The 23,820-nt window shown below is 43.2% G+C and overlaps 1 protein-coding gene across 4 annotated transcripts in view; it reads left to right on the top strand.

Moving 5' to 3' along the window:
- med23 (mediator complex subunit 23) overlaps positions 1–23,820 on the top strand; it is a 122,354-nt gene that overhangs the window by 46,954 nt on the left and 51,580 nt on the right. For 3 of the 4 annotated variants that reach the window (XM_038799859.1, XM_038799858.1, XM_038799861.1), the window contains exons 10-17: positions 3,370–3,465; positions 3,956–3,973; positions 4,687–4,887; positions 7,482–7,625; positions 7,725–7,870; positions 8,399–8,644; positions 9,238–9,380; positions 20,351–20,525. In XM_038799859.1, the coding sequence (XP_038655787.1) occupies positions 3,370–3,465; positions 3,956–3,973; positions 4,687–4,887; positions 7,482–7,625; positions 7,725–7,870; positions 8,399–8,644; positions 9,238–9,380; positions 20,351–20,525 (1,169 nt within the window). The remainder of the gene's footprint in view (positions 1–3,369; positions 3,466–3,955; positions 3,974–4,686; positions 4,888–7,481; positions 7,626–7,724; positions 7,871–8,398; positions 8,645–9,237; positions 9,381–20,350; positions 20,526–23,820) is intronic. The other variant, XM_038799860.1, reaches the window with a different exon arrangement.

Genomic DNA, 23,820 nt, shown 5'->3' with positions numbered 1-23,820 from the left:
GCTCAGACAAGATGTGTCTGGGACACATTTGTTGAGGCTAACGTTAATATTGAAATGCCATAATTTAATAATGACTAAACAGCTTATACTGATTGGTCCAGTATCAACATCAGTGAAAATATACAATACAAGACCTTCATTACAGATTATGAGCAGTATACACTAGGTTAAATTATTTTGATTCTTTCTGTGTTTGCGTGGGTTTCACCCCCACAAACCAAAGATGTGCAGGGTAGGTGGGTTGGCCACACTAAATTGCCCCTTCATTGGAAAAAATGAATTGCGTATTCTAAAAAAATAATAAAATATGCAGATATAATGAATTTAAGATCTAAACATCAGGAAAATCTACATAGTTTATTATTAACATTCCTGTGTAGACATACACTTCCTGACAATTTTCCCATTTATAGTGGAAAATGCCCAAGTAAAATAATCACACTATCATTTCACCGTTTTGATTATAGTGTTGCTTTTACATATAATTTTTGTATTTCTCAGTTCCCCAATTTGTATTGCAGATAAACCTTTGTGCACCATCTGATTGTTGTGATTATCCATTTCCCAAGTATATTTTGTTACTTAACTCAACATAATACTAAATCAAATGATTATATGAAAACATATGCTGACTGCATAACTTTAAAGTGGCAACCAGTGCACTCTGTTCAATTATTATCTGTCCTTTAATCTTGCTGTAAGTGTTGTTTGACCACTGGCAACATTGACTTGTACATGCATGACTTTTGTTAATTAGCCTGCTTAGAGAATTGGTTTAAAAATTAGGACGTGGTGAGTAAGAATTTAATATGCTGATTTTTGTGGGTATTTGGAGCTAAAATGATTTCAAAATAAATATTCATATGAAACAAGGCAAGAATCCTGCTTTCTGATCTGGATTGTGCCCCAAACCACATCATGGAAAGTGTGCAGGCAGGTGTTTTGGAAATGATGCATTTTGGGGAGATCTATAAATGGGCAGTTCATTAAAAAAGGTTAGTAGATTTTGCATCAAATTTTGAAACCCGCATTATATGATAGCCTCCATGCCAACCCGAGGTATGTCCATGCCCCTTCATCCAGTGTATATTTTGTTCAGAACCAGTGAACCTGATGGTAACAATGGCATGTATAAAAAGCTTTAAGAAACCCGTCATTCATTCATAGCTTTTGTGGTAACTTGTGCAGAAAAAGATGCACTGTCAGGATTCTATGATTTACTCCTCACCCACCTAAGGTACTTCTATTGCCATTCATCGAGTGTGCACTTTGTACAGACCAGTGAACCGGATGTGTAAAAAGCTTTAAGAAACCAGCCATTCATTCATAACACTTTTTGGTCATTTGATCACAAAAGGGCAGTCTGATCACAGAAGGATAGTCTAAACAATGTGATGAAAGTTAATCATCTTTAATATGTAAAGTAACAAAGTTTAAAATACAGCATGGACTCAAAAACGGATGCAACTCGTCAAACATCAAAATAACAGTAACATAATTGAATCAGACTAACTGTAGTTCAATAGGAATATACACAGGTAACAACAACTAATTCCATCACAGCACTCACGGATGGCAACAGCAATGGATTAAATAAGAAATAAGAAGATACATAATAATTACACTCTATAACACTTCCCCCCCCCCCCCCCCCCCTAAATTTTAATTTCCCCTGGAAGACAAAATACAATCAAACTGTTGGCTTAATTATACATTAATTTTCAGGAGGTTTGTGACTACACTGTGATCTGCACAGTAGCACTGATGCGTCCGTCAGCCCCTTCTCCACTTTGCCTTTCACGGTGTAGGGCACTGTCTTCCTTTGATAAAGCGAGGAGAAGCCTGAGAATCTAAGGACAATTTTACTGCAATACCCTGCAGCGTATCCTTTAGAGTACCCAATTTTTTTCTCCAATCAAGAGGCAATTTAGCATAGCCAATTCACCTGCCCTGCACATCTTTTTGTTGTGGGGGTGAGATCCTCGCAGACATGAGGAGAATGTGCAAATTTCACACGGATAGTGACCTGGGGCTGGGATCAAATCCTGGTCCTCGGTGCTAACCACTGCGCTAACATACCGCCCTCCCCGCAGTGTATCCTGTTCAGCTTTGATAACTTCAGGATATTTCCGAATTATATCCTCTGTCACATTTGTGTGCTTAATCTGACCCCAATCACATTTGCCAAGAAAGTGTTCCAACTTTTCTACATATTCAGGCCAGTTCTCATTGTCTTTCATAAACTCACTGATAGATCCAAACAGTGTCATGATGCTGCTAACGTGACTTCCATCAGTAAATTTAGCATGAAACGCAAATTATTTTATTCTTGCCACCAACAAACCTGACCACAAAAGATAGTTGAAACGATGTTGTGAAAGTTCATCTTTTTAATATATAAAAATAACAAAATTTAAAATACAGTGTGAACTCAAAAATGGGAGCAACTAGTTGAACATCAAAATAACTAACAATGGAATTGGAACTAACTGCAGTTAAATACAAATTTTAGGTATAGTTTAGGTAATACAAGGTAAAGTCGCCATAGTCCCAAATGACCATAGGCTGCTTTCCCCTTGGATGTGGAGAGCTGACTGGTAGTGATTTAACGTGAAGATCACCACATCTCGGGCAAGGTTGAGAAGGTGGGACTTTCATGAATAGCCTCTGCTGCTACGCGAAACGAACCCGTGCTGTTGACCTCGTTATGCATCACAAGCCAGCTGTCTAGCACACTGAGCTAAACCATCCCCCGAATACGAATATTCACAGATAACAACAACTAATGACATAGCATTTACTGATGACATCATTAAGAAGTCTTTACAACATCAGGTTAATGGACAACAGGTTTATTTGGAATTACTAGCTTTCAGAGCCCAGCTCCTTCATCAGGTGAGTCACTCACCTGACCAAAAGCTAGTGATTCCAAATAAACCTGTTGGACTTTAACCTGGTGTTGTAAGTCTTACTGTGCCCACCCCAGTCCAACACCGACATCTCCACATCATGATGACATCAGAAATGGATTTGAATTTTAAAAGATGCGTAATAATAACACTCTAACAGCTTTAAAAACCTTTTATTGCACACCTATAAAAGTGTCAATCAGCCAGACAGTTAAAATATTAATAGCAGAAACTGCAAGCATTTTTGTTAGCTCTTTACATGGTGTGAATTAAGATTGAACAATTGAGAAGCACATCCAAGAGAAAAGTGGTCAATCAAATAATGTTTCTCCAGAGACTGCCTAATCCAAACAAGTTCAACATCAGATTTGTTTTTCTTTGTAGTGGGGTATTATCATTTGTTTTAAAATTCCCTCAGAAATAGACTAAGTGGACATAAAGTCTGTTTTATTCCTCTTAGGATCTTTTTGACCCACAGACTGCTCTATTGAGATATGTTTTAGAGCAACCTTATTCCAGGGATATGGTCTGCAACATGCTAGGTCTCAACAAACAGGTACTGTATCTCACTGTATTTTACTGTGCACCTGATTTCTAAATATAGCTTGCACTGTTCTTTTTCTCTTTTCTGTTGCTATGGCTAAATAAGCAAACAAGTGTTCAGCAAAAATAGCCAGATTGTAAGTTAGCCTTAGTTTACCTTATAATGGATTTTACTTTTGAGCTACTTGAAATAGGAAAAAAGCTTTGAAATCTAGTTTGTATTGCCTTGTGGATGGGAATGGTAAAATATTGTAAATGCAGCATCTTGTGGAGAAAAACTGTAGAATTAATGTAAAGACGTACATGATTTGAGTTTTATTTACATTGCTTTAGCTATTAGGCCAGCCTCAAATTTTAGAACATGTACATTTTTGGTTTTTTGTGGGGCTTGACCTGTCGGGGCAACCTGAGGCTGGCCTCATAGTCACTGTTATGTCTTTCTTTTTTTCTTCCTTTATTTTTGTTCTGTCCTGTCTTGTCCTGCCCATCCTACAATGCTCTAGACCTTGAACATTGCTCAGGTATGTTTACAATCTTACTGTTGTATTGTGACTAACGAGATGCTGACTGCTTGGTAGCAACTGATGCCATTTAGAGAATAAAGTAGATCTGCATGCTGGTATACGTAGAGAATGCAGTGGTGTCTGTCGCTGTCTGCTACAGAATGTGTGATTGTTGCAATTCTTGCTAAGATTTTTGCAGTCGTCATGGAGAAGTTGTTTAGCAAACGTTCTGTTGTTGACCTGTGAATAGTACACTGCACATTAAAGTAGAATCAACAGATGTGTTCAAAGTAGCTGTATTTTGTTAGGGCTCATAAGGCATGCTTTCAAAGAAAATACAGTGTATTTTTTTAAGTTTCATGATCACAAATGGAAAGCATGCTAATTTTATATGTAGGTAGTAATAGAATGTAGGTTCTAAGAAACATGAAAACATTTTATCATTAATTTGTTTACCAGAACACTTGTGGTTATGTTCCTTGTTGGCCAAAGTTGAGACTTTAAAAAAAATACAAAAAACCTAGACTTTCTGGACATGTAGATTTGGGGAAGAGGGAAATCATTGCAGCGCTTGGCATCTTTTTTTTACGCTACATGCAAATTAGGTGCTTTCTGAAATATCTCATTGCAGTGTGTTTGTTAGCATTTCATGCTTTGTCAAGTTTCTTTTGCATAAGTAGTCAATGTTGTGTATTAAATGTTCATTCCTGTAATAAGTGTCTACTTTACAGCACAAACAGCGCTGTCCAGTTTTGGAAGACCAGCTTGTGGATTTAGTGGTTTATGCTATGGAACGCTCTGAGACAGAAGAAAAGTTTGATGATGGAGGCACCAGTCAGTTATTGTGGCAGCACCTCTCAAGTCAACTCATTTTCTTTGTCTTATTTCAATTTGCGAGTTTCCCACACATGGTGTTGTCACTTCATCAGAAGGTATGTTTGGGATTCAGAAATGCAAGATAGAAATGTAACCGGTGCTCAGATTTTGCTCCCATGATTATCCAGTGGCAGTATAAGTTGAATTGGCACAACATTTTGTACCTTGCAGTTTGTAAATTAGTAAGCTACAAATCTAAATGGGAAATTATACCAAAATATATAACCTAGACACATTTTGAAATTGGTTAAGAATTGCAGCAAAACTCAACTGCTCAGTTTGGAATCAGTAAAGAAATTGTCATTTGCCAGTTTAGAAGAGATACATGTAAGCTATTAATAGAAAATGACATTTAATACAGTATCCGGGATTACAATAATAACAATATAGGTATAGAACTGTTGACAATATAGAAAGAGTATTTCAATGCAATGAAAATTGTTTTATAAAAATAAAAAAGTCTCAAGCAGAGATGGTACAGGAGATTCCAGAGGTATATAACATATACAGTGCTGGATACTTAAGAAATAATAAGGAATCTGTTCGTATTGAGTGTATGATATGATTCACTGAAAAATACAAATAACTTTAATGTTTGGATTGAAGATGTAGTGGTATGTATTGTAATTGTTGGCCTAATTCTAGGCTAGGGTAAGACCAGCATTAATAGTCAAAATGGATGTGTCTTAGAATCCAATTTTAACCCCGTGCAAGTGAATTATTTTTGAATGAGTTAGAATCTTGCCCAATATGTTGCATGTCCAATAAGAAGGAAGGTAACGTTTGCTCTAGTTCTGAGTATCAAAGCATGGCTTGTACATGACTGTTGGGAAATGCTAGGAAGGTAGTGACCAGAACTCATTGTATTCGCATTAAAAACAGATTTTAAAATCCAATATAAAAGTGTTGGAGAGTGAAGACCAGCCAATTCACTGTCCAAATTGCAAGACGTTTAAATGATATGTTTAAAATACTCTAATTCCAAGACACAGGTCATGGGATTCCAAATGAAGTTTACAACAAAATAAAGCTTAAACAGGCACAATAAAGCTAGTGAGATCCTTCAGAAGAAACAAATGAGAAATATGAAAGTTGTCAAAGGGAAATTATGGAAAACATTGAACTGCAAGCACATAAGTGAAAGATTAATCAAACAAAGGGGTGGCTATTTGACACACAAACCACTACATTTGAGAGTGATGGACTGGCAAAGATTTTGTAATTTCCCCAAACTTTATAAAGAAATATGAAAATATGCAAGTCAAATTAAATGAGTAGAAGGATCACTATATAAATATTAGAATAGATGTATTATTTAAAATATTAGTCGTCTAAAATTGCAAAACTTTACTGTTTCAATTATCATTTACAAAAACACTGATGGAAGTTGGTGGTTATGCTCACCATAATTTTGCAGAAAATTTTTGGAAACTGAAATTGTGGCAAAGGAGTGGGGTAGAGCAACGGTAATATTTGTTCAAAATATTATGGAGATTACAAGCTGACTATTACACAAGATCAAATTAAAAAGACAAAGGTTGATCGACAACATTCAGCTTTAGTTTATGAAAAACAAGGTATGCTTGAGTAACTTAACTTTCTTTTGAAGAAATCACAACATAATAAGGAGTGTGGAATTTTGGACATCATTGTTCATATGTTAAAAGCATATGTTACGAAAATGATAATTGATGGAATTAGTTGCCTTACCTTAGAAGGTACACTGGTTCACACTGGAGAGAGCAGAACGACCTATGGCTACAGCCAGATCTTTAAAATGAATATGAAAATCGCTTATTGTCACAAGTAGGCTTCAATGAAGTTACTGTGAAAAGCCCCTAGTCGCCACATTCCAGCACCTGTTTGGGGAAGCTGGTACGGGAGTTGAACCATGCTGCTGGCCTGCCTTGGTCTGCTTAAAAAGCCATCTATTTAGCCTAGTGTGCTAAACCAGCCCCTAATTGGTCCAGTAAAAAGTCTTCCAACACCAGATTAAAGTCCAAGTTTGTTTTGAATCACTAGCTTTCGGAGCACAGCTCCTTCCTCAGGTGATCACCTGACGAAGGAGCTGCGCTCCAAAAGTTAGTGATTTGAAACAAACCTGTTGGCCTTTAACCAGGTGTTGTAAGACTTTTTACTGTGCCCACCCCAGTCCAATGCCAACATCTCCACATCATTAAAATTGGTAGTTAAATTAAAAAAGGAAGAAAAAAGGCAAAATTACTTCTGGGTTTCATACTTGTGGTGCTGAATTTTTAAAAGAAAGTGTTTTATTGGATAGGCCACAGTTCAAGTATTGGGTGCAATTCTGGAGCATTCCATTGTTGAAAGGATATTTAAATAGAGGAAAAATACTGTAAAGATTCACTGCACGTTTATGATGGGTGACCTGTAATTTATGTGTGGCTCAGCCGCCTTCCACATCAGGTCCTGCCATTGAAGGACCTCTTTTCCACAAAACTGCCTAAAATTGACTTGCGTCACCCTCTGTCCATCTCATTTCAGTCACTTGTTACAAAGACCACTGTGGTGTGTCTCACTATTGCCTTTTAAAAATTTTAATATTGAAATCCTCCTGTCCATCACACAATTATTTGTTGCCTGCAATGCTAAGCAAATCTTTTGTAACTTTGTTATCTTTGTCTTGTAGCTGGCAGGCCGAGGTCTAATAAAAGGGCGAGACCATCTGATGTGGGTTTTATTACAGTTCATCTCTGGCAGCATCCAGAAGAATGCACTAGCTGATTTCCTCCCAGTGATGAAGCTGTTCGATCTGCTGTACCCAGAGAAAGAAGTAGGATTTACACATCAAATTTGCTGTGTTGCAATTGTTTTCATTCAAAAGGAAGAGTGTTTCCAGATTTTGGTATGCTTATTTTTCTTTCTTTTTTAGTGCATTCCTGTACCTGACATTAGCAAACCACAGTCTACTCATGCTTTTGCTATGACTTGTATCTGGATCCATCTCAACAGGAAGGCACAAAATGATAACTCCAAACTGCAGATTCCAATTCCTCACTCTCTCAAACTCCATCATGAGTAAGCTATTAAACAAATGTAAAGTTTAAGAGTTGGCATGCTGTGAATAGAACAGGCTAACGTCCCTGATTTTTAAACTAGTCGAGTAAAAAATGGCAGGAAATGTGCCTTTTTCTAATTAATGTTGTGGGAATGAGAGGCTCTCTGGCATTGCTGCTTGTGATAATAAATAGAAATAGAATCAAAATTCATGTGATTTTTGCACCATTTATATTCATGTACAGCAATATAATTTCTCCATGCATTCTTGAAAGGTAAAGGTAAATAAAGACAAAATATTAATATGCTCCTGAAGTAAACAACTCACATCACCGTTCCTGGAGAGAAAAATCTAGTAAGTGCATTGCATTGTGCAAGACGTGAGTAATGAAAGTAAATATCTTTAGAGAAAGTAATTTCCTGGAAGACAAAAGGACTGATTTCTTATGAAAAGCAGCTCATAATATTAGTAAGAGAAACATTCACTTTATTAATAATCATAAATAAAGCAGATTTATTAACTGCGCTCTCTAATTATTTTCAATACAGATTTTTACAGCAAAGTTTGAGAAATAAAAGTCTACAGATGAACGATTACAAGATTGCCCTGCTGTGTAATGCATATTCTACTAATTCTGAATGTTTTACGTTGCCTATGGGAGTATTGGTTGAAACAATTTATGGGAATGGAAGCTTGAGGATATCTCTTCCTGGAACAAACTGCACAGCTTCAGGATCTATTACTCCACTGCCAATGAACTTATTAGATTCACTAACAGTTCATGCCAAAATGAGGTAGTCACTGGAATTTAATATTGCTAAACTACACTGGCAGAATGATGTTTTTGTGAAGCTTTACTATTACTAATTCAATCATTATTCATGTCAAGTAAATAATAAAATACCCTATTAAAGAAAGGAACAATGTTCAAAATAGACTTGCATCATTTGATTACGGATTTATAGCATTGCATTTGGTCCAAATAAATATTAATGGTGAAAACATAAATAACTACGAGGCATACATTGCCTTTTCTGTTTAGGGACCATGGAGGGAACCATTTTTGCCCCATCAAAAATTAATTTAGCCTCTGCAGAAGTCACACTTTAGTGCCCTAAAAGCTATAAATAAACGTGTTTCTTTGGCTCAAAAGGCATTAGTTTAGATTTTAGATTTTCATAAGACTGCTTATATATTTTGGCAATAATATCACCAATCACATATTATTTCCATATCGTTCCTCATAAAAAATTTACTTTTAGTTTACAAGCTGAAACTTTTTAAAATTGCAGCAATATAATTATAGTCAATGACTGAAGTATATTAATGTTCTGTATTTATGTTGTACAGCTTGAACCTATACTGACTTAAATATTTTGTGTTTCAGCCTCATTCACAGTATAGCTACAAGGGTGATCAAACTAGCCCATGCCAAATCAAGCCTAGCATTGGCTCCAGCTCTTGTAGAGACTTACAGTCGTCTCCTGGTTTATATGGAGATTGAATCACTTGGAATTAAAGGTTTTATTAGTAAGTGTACCATTCCTGGTTTGATCTGTGACGAATCAGCACACTGTTATTTTTTCCCTTTAGTTCTGGTTTAATTGATGAAGGATATATTTCTGATGACTCTTGCATGCTTTTGAGTTGGAAAATTAAAATTTCAATATTGAGTCCAGTAGAACTAAAAGAATACACAAAACTTGTAGAGTACTGGTCAGATTTCTGAGCATCACTGATAAAGCTTGCTTATTTAAATTGGACCTTGTGAATATTAAATTCTGGCAATTGGTGGAGCATTTATTTGCTGCAGTCTCCCACATAATATCAGTGGAAATAAATCTGGTTTTCCTTTCTGTCTCCTGCTGTGCCCGGTGGCAACCTTCTCTATAGTCAGATGATGGATTGTGCCTTGCTCGTCAACTCTGTTAAGAATTGCCTGGTGGGCTCAGGTGTCTCATTCTGGCGTGGCCATCTTTGCTGCATTTGTCACAGAGGAAGATTTATGGGCTGAAAAGATGCATGATTCACTGGTCTCTATTTTCTCAGCCAGCTGACCTTTTAATTTCTGCTCGCCTCTTCCAATCCCCTTCCAAATGGTCAGCCTCTAGAGGTCACAGTCATAGAAGCATGGAAAATAGGAGCAGGTGAAGGCCATTGAACCCTTCGAGTCTGCTCTGCCATTCATTATGATCATGGCTGATCATGCAACTCAGTAGTCTGATCCTGTCTCTCTCCCCCCCCCCCCCCCCCCCCCCCCCCCCCAATATCATTTGATCACCTTCGCCCCAAGTATTATATCTAAATACTTCTTGAAAACATTGTTTTGACATCAGCTACTTTCTGTGGTAGGGAACCCCACAGGCTTGCCACTCCCTGGGTGAAGAAATTTCACCTTATCTCTGTCTTAACCGATGAATCCCAGCTAACATCATCCTAACCGACTCAATTTCTCTTCACGTGTCAGTCCTGCCATCCCAGGAATACAGTCTGGTAAACCTATTCTGCACTCCCTCTAGAGTAAAATATCCTTCCTCAAATCAGGAGACCAAAACTGCAGACGCTAGACCAGGTGTGGCCTTCCCAATGCCCTGTATAATTGCAACAAGCCATCCCTGCCCTTGTACTCTAATTGTCTCGCTATGAAGGCTATCATACCATTTGCCTACTTTATTGCCTGCTACATGTGCATGCTTGTCTTCAGTTACAGGTTTACGTGGACGCCCAGGTCGCATTGCACCTTCCCCTCTCCTAATTAATTTAATAATAATCTTCATTGCCACAAGCAGGCTTACATTAACACTGCAATGAAGTTACTGTGAAAATCCCCTAGTCGCCACACTCCGGCACCTGTTCGGGGACACACAGGGAGAATTCAGTGTGTCCAAATTACCTAATAGAACGTCTTTCGGAACTTATGGGAGGAAACCGGAACACCCGGAAGAAACACTCGCTGACACAAGGAGAATGTGCAAACTCCACACAGACAGTGACCCAAGCTGGGAATCGAACTTGGGACCCTGGCACTGTGAAGCCATAGTGCTAACTGCCGTGCTGCCATAATTAATGGCCATTCAGAAAATTGCCTACCCGTTTTTCCTACCAAAGTGGATATCCTCTCATTTATCCAAATTATACAACATCTGCCATTCATTTGTTCAACTTGTCCAAATCACACTGAAGGACATCTGCATCCTCCTCACGGCTCAATCTACCACCCGGCTTTGTGTCATCTGCAAATTTGGAAATATTATGTTTCATTCCCTCATCTAAATCATTATATATATTGTGACTACTGGGGCCCCAGCATCGATCCCTGTGGTACCCCACTAGTCACTGCCTGCCACTTGGGGTGGCACAGTGGTTAGCACTGCAGCCTCACAGCACCAGGGACCTAGGTTCAATCTGGCCTTGGATGAGACATTATACATTCTCCTCGTGTCTGCGTGGATTTCCTCCGGGAGCTCCGGTTTCCTCCCGCAGTCCAAAGATGTGTGGATTTGGTGAATTGGCTTTGATAAATTTCTCCTTGGTGTCCAGGGATGTGCAGGTTAGGTTACGGTTATAGGGTAGAGTGGATCGGTGCAGACTTGATGGGCTGAATGGCCTCTTGCACTGTAGGGCTTCCATGACAAAGATCCATTTATACCTACTCTTTGTTTCCTGTCTTCCCACCAGTTTTCTATCCATCTCAATACAATGTCCCTAATCTCATGCGTTTTAATTTAGCACCCTAATATCTTACGTGGGACTTTGTCAAAAGCCTTCTGAAAGTCCAAATAAATCACATTCACTGGATCGCCTTCATCAACTCTACTGGTTACATACTTAAAGAATTGCAGCAGATTTGTCAAGCGTGATTTCCCCTTCATAAATCCATGCTGACTCTGTTCAATCCTGCCACTGTTTTTGAAGTCTTCTGCTATAAAACCTTTGATAATGGATTCTAGAATTTTCCTCACTACCAACGTCAGGCTTGCTGGTCTATAATTCCCTGTTTTCCCTCTACCTCCCTTTAAGTAATGGGTTACATTAACTACCCTCCAATCTGTGCAGTGAGAAACACAGTGTTTGAAACAAACCTGTTGGACTTTAACCTGGTGCTGTAAGACTTCTTACTGTGCTCACCCCAGTCCAACACCGGCATCTCCACATCATGGCTACCATCGACACCGCAAACTGCCGGCTCAAGGTGGAGAGGATCTCCAGGAAGATCGCGCATATAGACACTGACATTAAGTTTCTACAAAGATGCAAGAAAAAAAGAGGGAAAAAAAGTGTTTGAAACAAACCTGTTGGACTTTAACCTGGTGTTGTAAGACTTCTCACTGATCTCACCCCAGTCCAACGCCGGCATCTCCACATCATGGCTCCAATCTGTAGGAATTGCTCCAGAGTCGATAGAATCTTGCATGATTCTTGGAATGGTGGCACAGTGGTTAGCAATGCTGCCTCACAGCGTCAGGAGCCCAGGTTCGATTCTGACCTTGGTTGACTGTGTGAAGTTTGCACATTCTGCTTGGGTTTCCTCCGGGTGCTTCGATTTCCTCGTACAGTCCAAAGATGTGTGTTAGGTGTATTGGCTATGATAAGTTGCTCCTTAATATCCTGGGGTTATGGGATAATGGGGATAGGGCAGAATATTGTGTAGGGTGCTCTTTCAGAGGATCGGTGCAGACCCAATGGGCTGAATGATCTCCTTCTGCACTGCAGGGATTCTGCACTGATGACCACCAATGCCTCCACTCTTTTTCTAGGGCCACTTAAGTACCCTGGGACATTGATCATTGAGCCCTGGGGATTTATTGGCTTTCAATCATAGCAATTTCGCCAGTACCATTTCTCTACTAATGCTGATTTCCTTCAGTTCCTCCCTGTGTTCCCCAACATTTCTGCTATGTTATCTTCCTTTGTGAAGACAAGACCAAAGTATGTATTTAGTTGGTCAGCCATTTCATTGTTCCCCATTATAAATTTCCCTGTTTATATCTGTAAAGGACCTGCATCTGTCTTCATCAATCTTATTCTCTTCACATAACCATAGAAACTTTTACAATCCGTTTTTATGTCTCCCACAAGCTTACTCTCATACTCTATTTTCTCCTCAATTAATCCCGTGGTCCTCTTTTGCTGAATTCTGAATTGCTCCCAATACACAAGTCTGTTGTTTTTCTTGGCCAATTTGTATACTTCTTCCTTGGATCTAATACTATCTCTTTCCCTTGTAAGCCATGGTTTGGTCCCCATTTTTCTCCTTTTCACCAGGCAGTTGTTGCAGTTCACCGATGCGCTCTTTGAATGTTTTGCCATTGTCTATCATCTGTCATTCCTTTAAGTAACATTCCCCAATCCGCCATAGATAACGCGCACCTCATATCATTGTAATTTACTTTATTTAGATTTGGGGCCCTAGTCTAAGAATCAACTACACACTCCAGTTTGATGAAAAACTCAATCATTATGGTCACTCATAAGGGATCTTGCACAACTAAATTGCCAATGATTCCTTTCTAATTACACAACACCCAGTCTAGAATAGCCTGTTCTCAACATTTGATCCAGAAAACTATCTAGTGTACACTCCAGAAATTCCTCCTTTAAGACATTGTGACTGATTTGATTTGCCCAATCTAAAGCCACCCATAATTACAGATATTCTTTTATGTGTCTAATTTCCTGTTTAATGCCATTCCCAACATCACCACTACAATTTTTTTAATAAACAATTTTATTGAGGTAGTTTTTGGCTTTATAAACAGTTACAGACATCATCAGAAAGAAAGCAAAAAAGGCAAAAATGTGCAAACATCCACGTACTTTCAATACTTCCATCGTAACATATTGCACAAGCCCGCTCCCCTCCCAACGGTACTACCCGCCATATTTTCCCTCCTACTCTACTCTACCCCCTCCCCCCCAGCCCCTGCTGACGCTCACTCTCCCGCAAAGAAGTCAATAAATGGTTGCCACCTCCGGGTGAACCCCTGCACAGATCCCCTCAAGGCGAACTTAATTTTTTCCATCCCCAGGAAACTCGACATGTCCGCAAGCCACCACTCAGTCTTCGGGGGCTTTGAGTCCCTCCACGCCAACAATATTCGTCGCCGGGCTATCAGGGAAGCAAAGGCCAAAACATCGGCCTCTTTCTCCCCCTGGACGCCCGGGTCTTCCGAAACCCCAAAAATTGCCACCCCATGACTCATCACCACCCTTGTTTTTAGCACCTGGGACATGACCCCCGCAAATCCCTCCCAGTACCCCCTCAGCTTAGGGCATGCCCAAAACATGTGAACATGGTTCGCTGGTCCTCCCGCGCACCTAGCACATTTGTCCTCTATCCCGAAAAATCTGCTCATCCGAGCCACCGTCATATGGGCCCGGTGAACGACCTTAAATTGGATCAGCCCGAGCCTAGCACATGTCGCGGTCGAATCTACCCTACTCAGGGCCTCTGCCCACAGCCCATCCTCCATTTCCCCGCCTAGCTCCTCCTCCCATTTAAGTTTCAGTTCCTCTGTCTCGGACCCTTCCTCCCTCATGAGCACCTTATATATACCCGAGACTCTGCCCTCCCCTTCTTCCCTCCTAGAGACTATTCTGTTGAGGATCCCCATTGGCGGGAGGCGTGGGAAAGATGGGACCTGTCTACGAACAAAGTCCCGCAACTGTAGGTATCTAAAATCATTTCCCCTTACCAACCCAAATTTCTCCTCCAAGCTCCTCAAACTCGCGAAGCTCCCTTCCAGGAACATATCACCCACCCTTCCCGCCCCTGCTCGCCGCCATACTCTGAACCCCCCATCCATACTGCCGGGGGCAAACCGATGGTTGTCGCAGATTGGCGCCCAGACAGACGCCCCCATCTCCCTCACATGCCTCCTCCACTGGCCCCATATCCGCAGGGTTGCCACCACTACCGGGCTGGTGGTGTACTTGGCCGGCGGCAGCGGTAGAGGAGCCGTCACCAGGGCTTCCAAGCTGGAGCCCCTGCACGAAGCCGCCTCCACCCGCTCCCAAATAGCCCTCCCTCGCTGCGGTTCCTCTCCAACATCACCTTCTTCACCCGCGGGGATTTTCCCGCCCAGACAAAGCTCATGATCAGCCCGTTAACTCTTTTGAAGAAGGACTGTGGAATAAAGATCGGGAGGCACTGAAAAATAAACAAAAATCGAGGGAGGATTGTCATCTTTACAGTCTGCACCCTCCCTGCCAGCGACAGCGGGAGTGCATCCCATCTCCGAAACTCTCCCTTCATTTGCTCCACCACCCTGGCCAAATTTAACTTATGCAGCCTGCCCCAGTCTCGTGCCACCTTGATTCCCAAATACCGGAAATTTTCCTCAACCAACCTAAACGGTAGCCCTCTCAATCTGTTCTCCTGGCCCCTTGCCTGGACCACAAACATTTCACTCTTGACCGTATTTAATTTGTATCCTGAGAACTGGCCGAACTTCCTCAGCATTCCCAGTATAGTTCCCATCCCGGCCACTGGGTCCGTCTGCATAAAGAGAAACCCTGTGTTCAACCCCGCCCCTCACCATCCCCTTCCAACCCTCTACGGCTCTCAGCGCAATCGGCAGCGGCTCTATGGCCAGCGCAAACAGCAGCGGGGAGAGCGGGCAGCCCTGTCTGGTCCCTCGGTACAACCTGAAGTACTCCGACACTTCTCTGTTGGTCCTGATGCTGGCCCTCGGGGCCTGATATAATAATTTGATCCAATCCACCAATCCCTCCCCGAACCCAAACCGTCCGAGCACCTCCCATAGATAGTCCCACTCCACCCGGTCAAAGGCCTTCTCGGCGTCCATTGCCACCACTACCTCCACCTCCCTACCCGCCGGGGGCATCATTATCACATTGAGTAATCTCCTCAGATTGGCCGCCAGCTGCCTACCTTTCACGAACCCCGTTTGATCCTCCCCAATCACCTCCGGTACACAGTCCTCCATTCTACCCGCCAGTACCTTTGCCAGGAGCTTGGCATCTACATTAATCAGGGAGATTGGCCTGTAGGACCCGCACGCCTCCGGGTCTTTACCCCGCTTCAATATCAGAGATATGGTGGCTTGTGACATTGTCGGCGGCAGGGTCCCTCTGTCCCTTGCCTCATTGAAAACCCTCGCCAAGACCGGGCCCACCAGCTCAGAGAACTTCCTATAAAACTCTACTGGGTATCCATCCGGCCCCGGGGACTTCCCCGACTGCATAGCCTTAAGGCCCCCCAATACCTCCTCTACTCTAATCGGGGCCCCCAGCTCTTGCACTTGCCCCCCACCAACTGTTGAGAATGTTAACCCGTCCAGAAACCTTTTCATACCATCCGGTTCTTCCGGCGGCTCCGAAGTATACAGCTTACGATAGAAGTCCCGGAATACCCTATTCAATTCTGCCGGGTCCTCCACTTTGCGCCCCCCCCCCTCGTCCCTCACTCTACCTATTTCCCTGGCCGCCTCCCTCCTCCTGAGTTGCTGCGCTAACAGTCTGATAGCCTTTTCCCCATGCTCGTACACCACTCCCCTCTCCTTCCTAAGCTGTTCCACGGCCCTGCTCGTGGATAGTGCCCCCAGTTCCGCCTGTAGTCTCTGCCTCTCCCTGAGTAAAACCTCCCCCGGGGACTCCGCGTGCTCTTCATCTATCCGACCCATTTCCCTGACCAATCTATCCATCTCTGCCCGGTCTGCCTTGGCTCTGTGGGCCCCAATTGAAATCAGCTCCCCCCGCACTACTGCCTTTAGCGCCCCCCACAGGGTCGCCACTGAGACCTCCCCGTGTCATTCACCTGGAGGTAATTTTTTATACATTTCTGAAGCCTCTCGCAGATCCCCTCCTCCGACAGCAGTCCCACATCTAGCCTCCATTGCGGGCGTTGATAGCTCGCTCCCCTGAACTGCAGGTCCACCCAATGCGGGGCATGGTCTGAAATGGTAATTGCTGAGTATTCCGTGTTCTTTACCTCCCCCATACAGTCCCTGCTTAGTACAAAGAAATCTATCCTGGAATATACTTTATGGACGTGCGAGTAAAACGAGTAGCCCCTTCCTGTTGGCTGTCTATCTCTCCAGGGGTCCACTGCCCCCATTTGCTCCATAAACCCTTTCAGCTCCCTTGCCATTGCTGAGAGTCTACCCGTTCTGGGACACGACCAATCCAAAGTCGGGTCAAGGACCATGTTAAACTCCCCTCCCATTATTAGCCTGCGACAATCCAGGTCTGGGATCTTCCCCAGCACTCTTTTAATGAAGTCCACGTCATCCCAGTTCGGGGCATATATATTCACCAGCACCACTCTTCTCCCCTCCAGTCTGCCCCGTACCATCAGGTATCTGCCCCCCCTGTCTGCGGATATGCCCTCTGCCTCAAATTGCACGCGCTTGTTGATCATGATTGCCACCCCTCTGGACTTCGAGTCCGAGTGGAAGACCTGGCTAATCCAGCCCTTCCTTAGCCTGGTCTGGTCCGACACTTTCAGATGTGTCTCCTGCAACATAATTACGTCCGCCCTCAGGGCCCGCAAGTGCGTGAACACCCGCGCCCTCTTAACCGGCCCATTCAGTCCCTTGACGTTCCAGGTGATCAGCCTGGTCGGGGGGCACATCCCACCCCCCCCACCCCGCCGGTCAGCCATAGCCTTTCTCGGGCTGGCACGTGCGTCGCGCCATTCCTGGCCCGCCCTTTGCCTGCCTGCACCCTCGACCTCCTTTCCAGTGCCTATTTCAAGTCCCTCTCCCGTCAGCATAACAACCCCCCCCCTCCCCTAACCCCATCCCCCTATACCCCCACCCCTGCCATCTACTGGCTGTAACTTCTCCCCCCAATCTGACTCACCACTACAATTTTTGGGTCTAGATCCAACCCCCACTAAAATTTTATGCTCCTTGGTGTTTCTCTGTTCTATCCAAAAAGATTCCACATTGTCGGAGCTGATGGGCAGGATTCTCAGAGCCAGCACCGTGTCGGAGAATCGCCGGGGGCACTGGAAATTCCCGCCACTCCACTATGAAACCGGGCTGCAATTCTCCGGCGACCAGAGAATCAGCGGCAATCACGCCCGCGCGGTCGCCACAGCGCCAGTCGGGGACTGCTGAAATAGGCCCCCGCGGCAATTCTCCGCAGGCAACCGGCCGAACTCCCTCCGAGTCCTGCCTGCGTGGTTCCAACCTGGTACCACCCGGTGGGAGGTCGGACCCAAGACCGTGGTGGACGTCCTGGTGGAGGGCGGGGGGATCTGACTCCAGGGGGCCTCCATGGGGTACAGGCCCGCGATCGGAGCTTCCGTTCGGCGGGCGGCTGCAATCCTACCTCCTTCCGTGTGCCCCGCTGTAAAGTCCTCGACATGTTGCTCTGCGCTGTCGCGTTGACGGCAAGCACACGAATGCGCCGGCGCGGAGACGGCCGTCGTTCACATGCGCGGACCCGTGCCGGCTGTGCAGGACCACCTTTCGGTGCCGGAGCAGCACGCGGCACTCCGGTGCTATGCTAGGCCCCTGAAGACCAGTGAACTGCTGGGCCAGGAGGCCCATTGACGCCGGCGTACACCACTCCGGTGTTTACACCGGCTTCAACACTATCTTTCCTCCTTGTTGCATTAATCTCTTTAACCGGCGATGTAACCCCACCGCATTTTGCTTTTTATCTGTCTTTCCTAAATACTAAATATATCTGAATGTTCAATTCCCATCCCTGGTCACTCTGCAGCCATATCTCCGTAATCCTGACTATAATTGCACCCATTTGCGCAATTAATTCATCCACTATATTGCAAATGCTTTGTACGTTCAGGCACAAAGCCTTTTAGCTTATTTTTTTAACATTACTTGTCCCGTTCCCACTATTTTTCACTGTGGCCCAGTTTGAATCTGGCCCTTTGTTTCTCTGCTTATCACATTTCTGATTCCCATTTCTTTCTTTTCATTTTGTCTTTGATTTCCTCCCTCCGACTTCTTGTATGGGTTCTCACCCTCCTGCCATTTTAATTTAAACCCTCCCCAACCACACTAGCGAATATTCCCCCTAAGACATGAGTCCCGGTCCTGCCCAGGTGTAACCCGTCCAGTTTGTACTGTTCCCATCTCCTCCAGAACTGTCCCAATGCCCCAGGGGGCTGAAGTTCAAGGTGAGAGGGGAATGGTTCAGTGAAGATGTACGGGGGAAGTTTTTTACACAGAGGGTGGTGATGGCCAAGAATGTGCTGCCAAATGAGGTGGTTGAGGCAGATACGTTAGCGACCCTTAAGACTTAGCTGGATAGGCATATGAACAGACGGGGTATAGAAGGATACAGGCGGTTGTTCTAGATAGGACACGTGATCGCTGCAGGCTTGGAGGGCCAAAGGGCCAGTTCCTGAGCTGTTTTGTTCTTTGAGGTCAGAAGCTGAGTATTGTTGGGGAGCTGCTGGTGGAGGGGGGGGAATGGCGGAGGAGAGCACCTAAGGAATTTACGGGAGGATAATGGCAGAGGATACTGCATCCCTGGTCAGGACTAAGGCCAAGTGGGAGGAGGAGTTGGTGGTGGAATTAGAGAGGGTATGGTGTGAGACCTTGCATAGGGTTAACACTTCTTTGTTGTGGGTGAGACTGGGCCTCATTTAGTTGAAGGTGGTACACTAGGCGCACTTAACTTGGATTAGAATGTGGTGGTGGAAGATAAGTGTGAGCGGTGTGGGAGGGGCTTGGCAAATCATGTTCATATGTTCTGGGCCTATCCTGAGCTGAATGGGTTTGGGTTTCCTTCTTCACCATGTCAGCGATTCTACAGATGGAATTGGAGCCCAGTCACCTGGTGGCCATAGTTGGGGTGTCAGACCGCCGGAGCTGCAGCTGGGTGCGGGGGTGGATGTCTTGGCCTCACTGATCGCTCGCAGGAGGGTACTGTTGGAGTGGAGGTCAACTCCTCCACCTAAAGGCTGGGTATGGCTGGGGGATCTTAAGACGTTTTCGCATCTTGAGAAAATTAAGTATACGTTGAGGGGCGCAATTGAGCGGTTTTCTCAAAGGTGGTGTCCGTTCAATCTGTTTTTAAAGAGCTAGTCACTGTCAGCTGTTTGGGGGTGGAGGTGGGGGGGTTTGCGGTTTTATTTGAGGGTGTGTTTTGTTTCATTTTATTCTGTATTCATTAAAAAATGTTAATTAAGAATATTTTTAAAGAGAAATTTTTAAAATTTGCATGGATAGAATAAGGGTTATCCTTCCAAGATCAGCTATAGATGCATTGATAAAATTCCCCAAATCTATGACCCAGAATAGATATATGCTGGCCATTGGTAAAAGATTTTTACTATATTTCCCTGTAGTAAGAGAGAGCATATTTTTAGATTCGTCTTGTAATTATGTCTTTGTAATTGGAAAGGATGTCATTTCCAAAGTAGCATTGCTAGCCTTGAAAAATACCATCTTTTATATCATGGGCAGGGGAAGGGATTTAGCTCCTTTGAAATTCAGACCACAAAGAGCTGACATGAAAGTTAATCTTTGTGTACAAGACAGTATTTTATTTGTTTTTAGGCCAGCTTTTACCAAATGTTTTCAAGTCGCATGCTTGGGGGATCCTGCACACGCTGCTTGAGATGTTCAGCTATCGCATGCATCACATCCAGCCTCACTACAGAGTACAACTGTTAAGCCACCTTCATTCATTGGCAGCTGTACCGCAGACCAATCAAAACCAGCTTCACCTGTGGTAAGCTATTTTTAATCTTGCACGTATAAAACTGGCCTTTTACTTCAATATAATGTGACTTTAAATGGGAACAGTATGACGTTAAAAACAAGGATCTTGGAAATGTTCGGAAATATGATATGACTTCATTGGACTGGAGTTATCTTCGAGCAATGGCAGCACAGATATTAAAGCTACCTCCTTCTCTGAAGCTATCTGAAATCCATATCACTGCCTTTTCCTTAACAGTCTGCCTTTCAAATATTTATTTCATTGCCTTCCAAAAGGCTCAATAACCACTTGTAATGAAATATTCCTAATTCAATTAACTGTTTGAAACTTTCTCTTTCTTTCTCCTATGGATTATTAAATCCATGCCCCCTTGTGACTGATTCACCAGCCAGTAGAAATAGCCTTTCACTATTCATTATCTGAAAATTTATCACAATATTGAAGACTCTTACAAACAAAATCCAGAAAAGAGGAGTACTGCTTTTCAATTCTTAATGTTTGTAAATATCCTGAACAAAGTACGAGTTTCTCAGTACAAAATCTTGTTCCCTGGATACCTTATTTGATGGAAACATTTGAATATAATTGGGAAAATTTATTTATTGTATCTTAAAGCAGTTGAACCATTTCAGGCTATGTAGGCAATCTGTTTGCTCCATATTGACTACTTTCTCTTGCACAACAGGCAAATCGCATAACTGGGGCTGTAGATAGGGCTTTAAAGTAAATAGTCGGGGGAAGAGTTCATTTGTATGGGGAATTAGAAAATCCAAGTTAACGGTTAATGACGAGCACTTTAAAATAGTTAAAGGGGTCCAGGGCTCAGGAGAGTTTAGTAAAGTTTCCAGAACACAATAGAACAGAGAGTATAGAGGTGGCGGGAATCTTATCTTCAGGCAGTGCAAAAACAGAGACAAATATGAGATGGGAGATGTCAATACAGGACAGGGTATTGAACCGAAATGTAGGCAGTTTACGGAACAAGGTAAATGAGCTTGTTGCACACATTGAAATTGTCCAGAACGATATTGTGGGCATCACAGAGACGTGGCTGCAAAGGGGATCAGGGCTGGGATCTAAATATCCAAGGATATACGTCCTATCGAAAGGGCAGACAGATGGGCAAAGGGGGCGGGGTTGCATTGCTAGTAGGGAATGAAATATCGATAGCAAGAAGCACTATAGGATCAGAAGGCATAGAATCTATGTGGGTAGAGTTGAGGAATCGCAATGGTGAAAAGACAGTAGTCTTTTCACCTAGCAGTAGTCCGGATGTGGGACAGAAAATAAATCAGGAGATAGAAAAGGCATAATTACAATAATCATGGGGGACTTCAATATCCAGGTGGACTGGGAAAATCAGGTTGGTAGTGGATCGCAAGAAAAGGAATTTGTGTAATGTCTTAAGATTTTTTTTTGGAGCAGCTTGTAACAGTCTACGAGGGAATAGGCAATTCTGGATTTGGTGATGTGTAATGAGGCAGACTTGATTAGGGAACTTGAGGTGAAGGAACCCTTAGGGGGCAGTGACCACAATATGATAGAATTTACCCTGCAGTTTGAGAGGGAGAAGCTGCAGCCAGATGTATTACAATTGAATAAAGGTAACAACAAAGACATGAAGGAGGAGCTAGCCTGAGTTGACTGGAAGGGGAGCCCAGCAGAGAATAAAGTATAATAGCAATGGCATGAATTTTGGATGGGGGGGTTATTTGCGAGGCACAACAGAAATTCCTCCCAAGGAGGAGGAAACATGCTACGGGGAGGACGAGGCAGAGGCATCGATGGGAATTCAAGGACCACATAAAAGAAGAAGCATACAAGATGGTGAAGATGATTGCGAAGCCTTTAAAAGTGAGCAGAGGACAATGAAAAAAGCAGCAAGGGGGAGAAGGTGAAATGTGAGCTTAAGCTAGCTAGTAATGTAAAAGAAGATAGCAAGAGTTTTTTTTCATTATATAAAAGGTAAGCGAGAGGCAAGAGTAGACATTGGACTACTAGAAAATGAGGCTGAAGAAGTAGTAATAGGAAACAAAGAAATGGCAGAGGAGCTGAATAATTACTTTGCATCAGTCAACACCAGTGGAAGACACCAGTGGCATACCAGAACTTCATGAGACAGAAGTGAGTGTAGTGGTCATCACTATGGAGAAATTGAAAGGTCTGAAGGTTGATAAATCACCTGGATCAGGTGGGCTACACCCCAGCGTCTAAAGGAAATAGCTGAGGGGACTGTGAATGTATTAGTGGTGATCTTTCAGGAATCACTGGAGGCAGAAAGGGTCCCAGAGGATTGGAAAATAGTTAATGTAACACCCCTGTTTAAGAAGGGACGGAGGCAGAAGATGGAAAATTATAGGCCGGTTAGCCTGACTTCGGTCATTGGTAAGGTTTTAGAGTCTATTATTAAAGATAAGATCGCGGAGTATGTGAAAGTGCATGATAAAATCGGACTGAGTCAGCACGGCTTCGTCAAGGGAAGGTCATGTCTGACAAATCTGTTCAGGAGGTAACAAGGAGGTTAGACAAAGGAGAAACAGTGAACATTTAGATTTCCAGAAGGCCTTTGTCAAGTTGTCATATGGGAGGCTGTTTAATAAGTTAAGAGCCCATGGTTAAGTTTGAGATACTGGCATGGATAGAGGATTGGCTGACTGGCAGAGATTGGGTATAAACGGATCATTTTCAGAATGGCAGCTGGTGACTAGTGATGTGCCTCAGGGGTCGGCGTTGGGACCACAACGTTTCACAATATACATTAACAATCTGGAAGAAGGAACTGAGGGTAGGCACTGTTGTGAAGTTTGCAGATGATGCATAGATATGCAGAAGGACAGGTAGTATTGAGGAAGCCGGGGAGCTGCAGAAAGACTTGGACAGACTGGGAGAGTGGGCAAAGAAGTGGCAGATGGAATACAATGTGGAAACGTGAGGTTATACACTTTGGTAGGCAGAATGGAAGCATAGACTATTTTCTAAATGGGAAACGGCATAGGAAATCAGCAACACAAAGGGACTTAGGAGTCCTAATTCATAATTCTCTTAAGGTTAACATGCAGCTTCAGTTAACCTTTGCAGTTAGGAAGGCAAATGCAATGTTAGCATTCATGTCGAGAGGGCTAGGATACAAGAGCTGGGATATATTTCTGAGGCTCTATAAGGCTCTGGTCAGACCCCATTTGGAGTATTGTGAACAATTTTGGGCCTCGCATCTAAGGAAGGATATGCTGGCCTTGGAAAGGGTCCAGAGGAGGTTAACGTGAATGATCCCTGGAATGGGGCTGGTTTAGCTCACTCAGCTAAA

Source organism: Scyliorhinus canicula, chromosome 6 (assembly GCF_902713615.1).
Source record: "Scyliorhinus canicula chromosome 6, sScyCan1.1, whole genome shotgun sequence".
Taxonomy (NCBI): domain Eukaryota; kingdom Metazoa; phylum Chordata; class Chondrichthyes; order Carcharhiniformes; family Scyliorhinidae; genus Scyliorhinus; species Scyliorhinus canicula.
The sequence above is the reverse complement of the archived record's forward strand: the minus strand, read 5'-3'. Positions and strand labels throughout refer to the sequence as shown.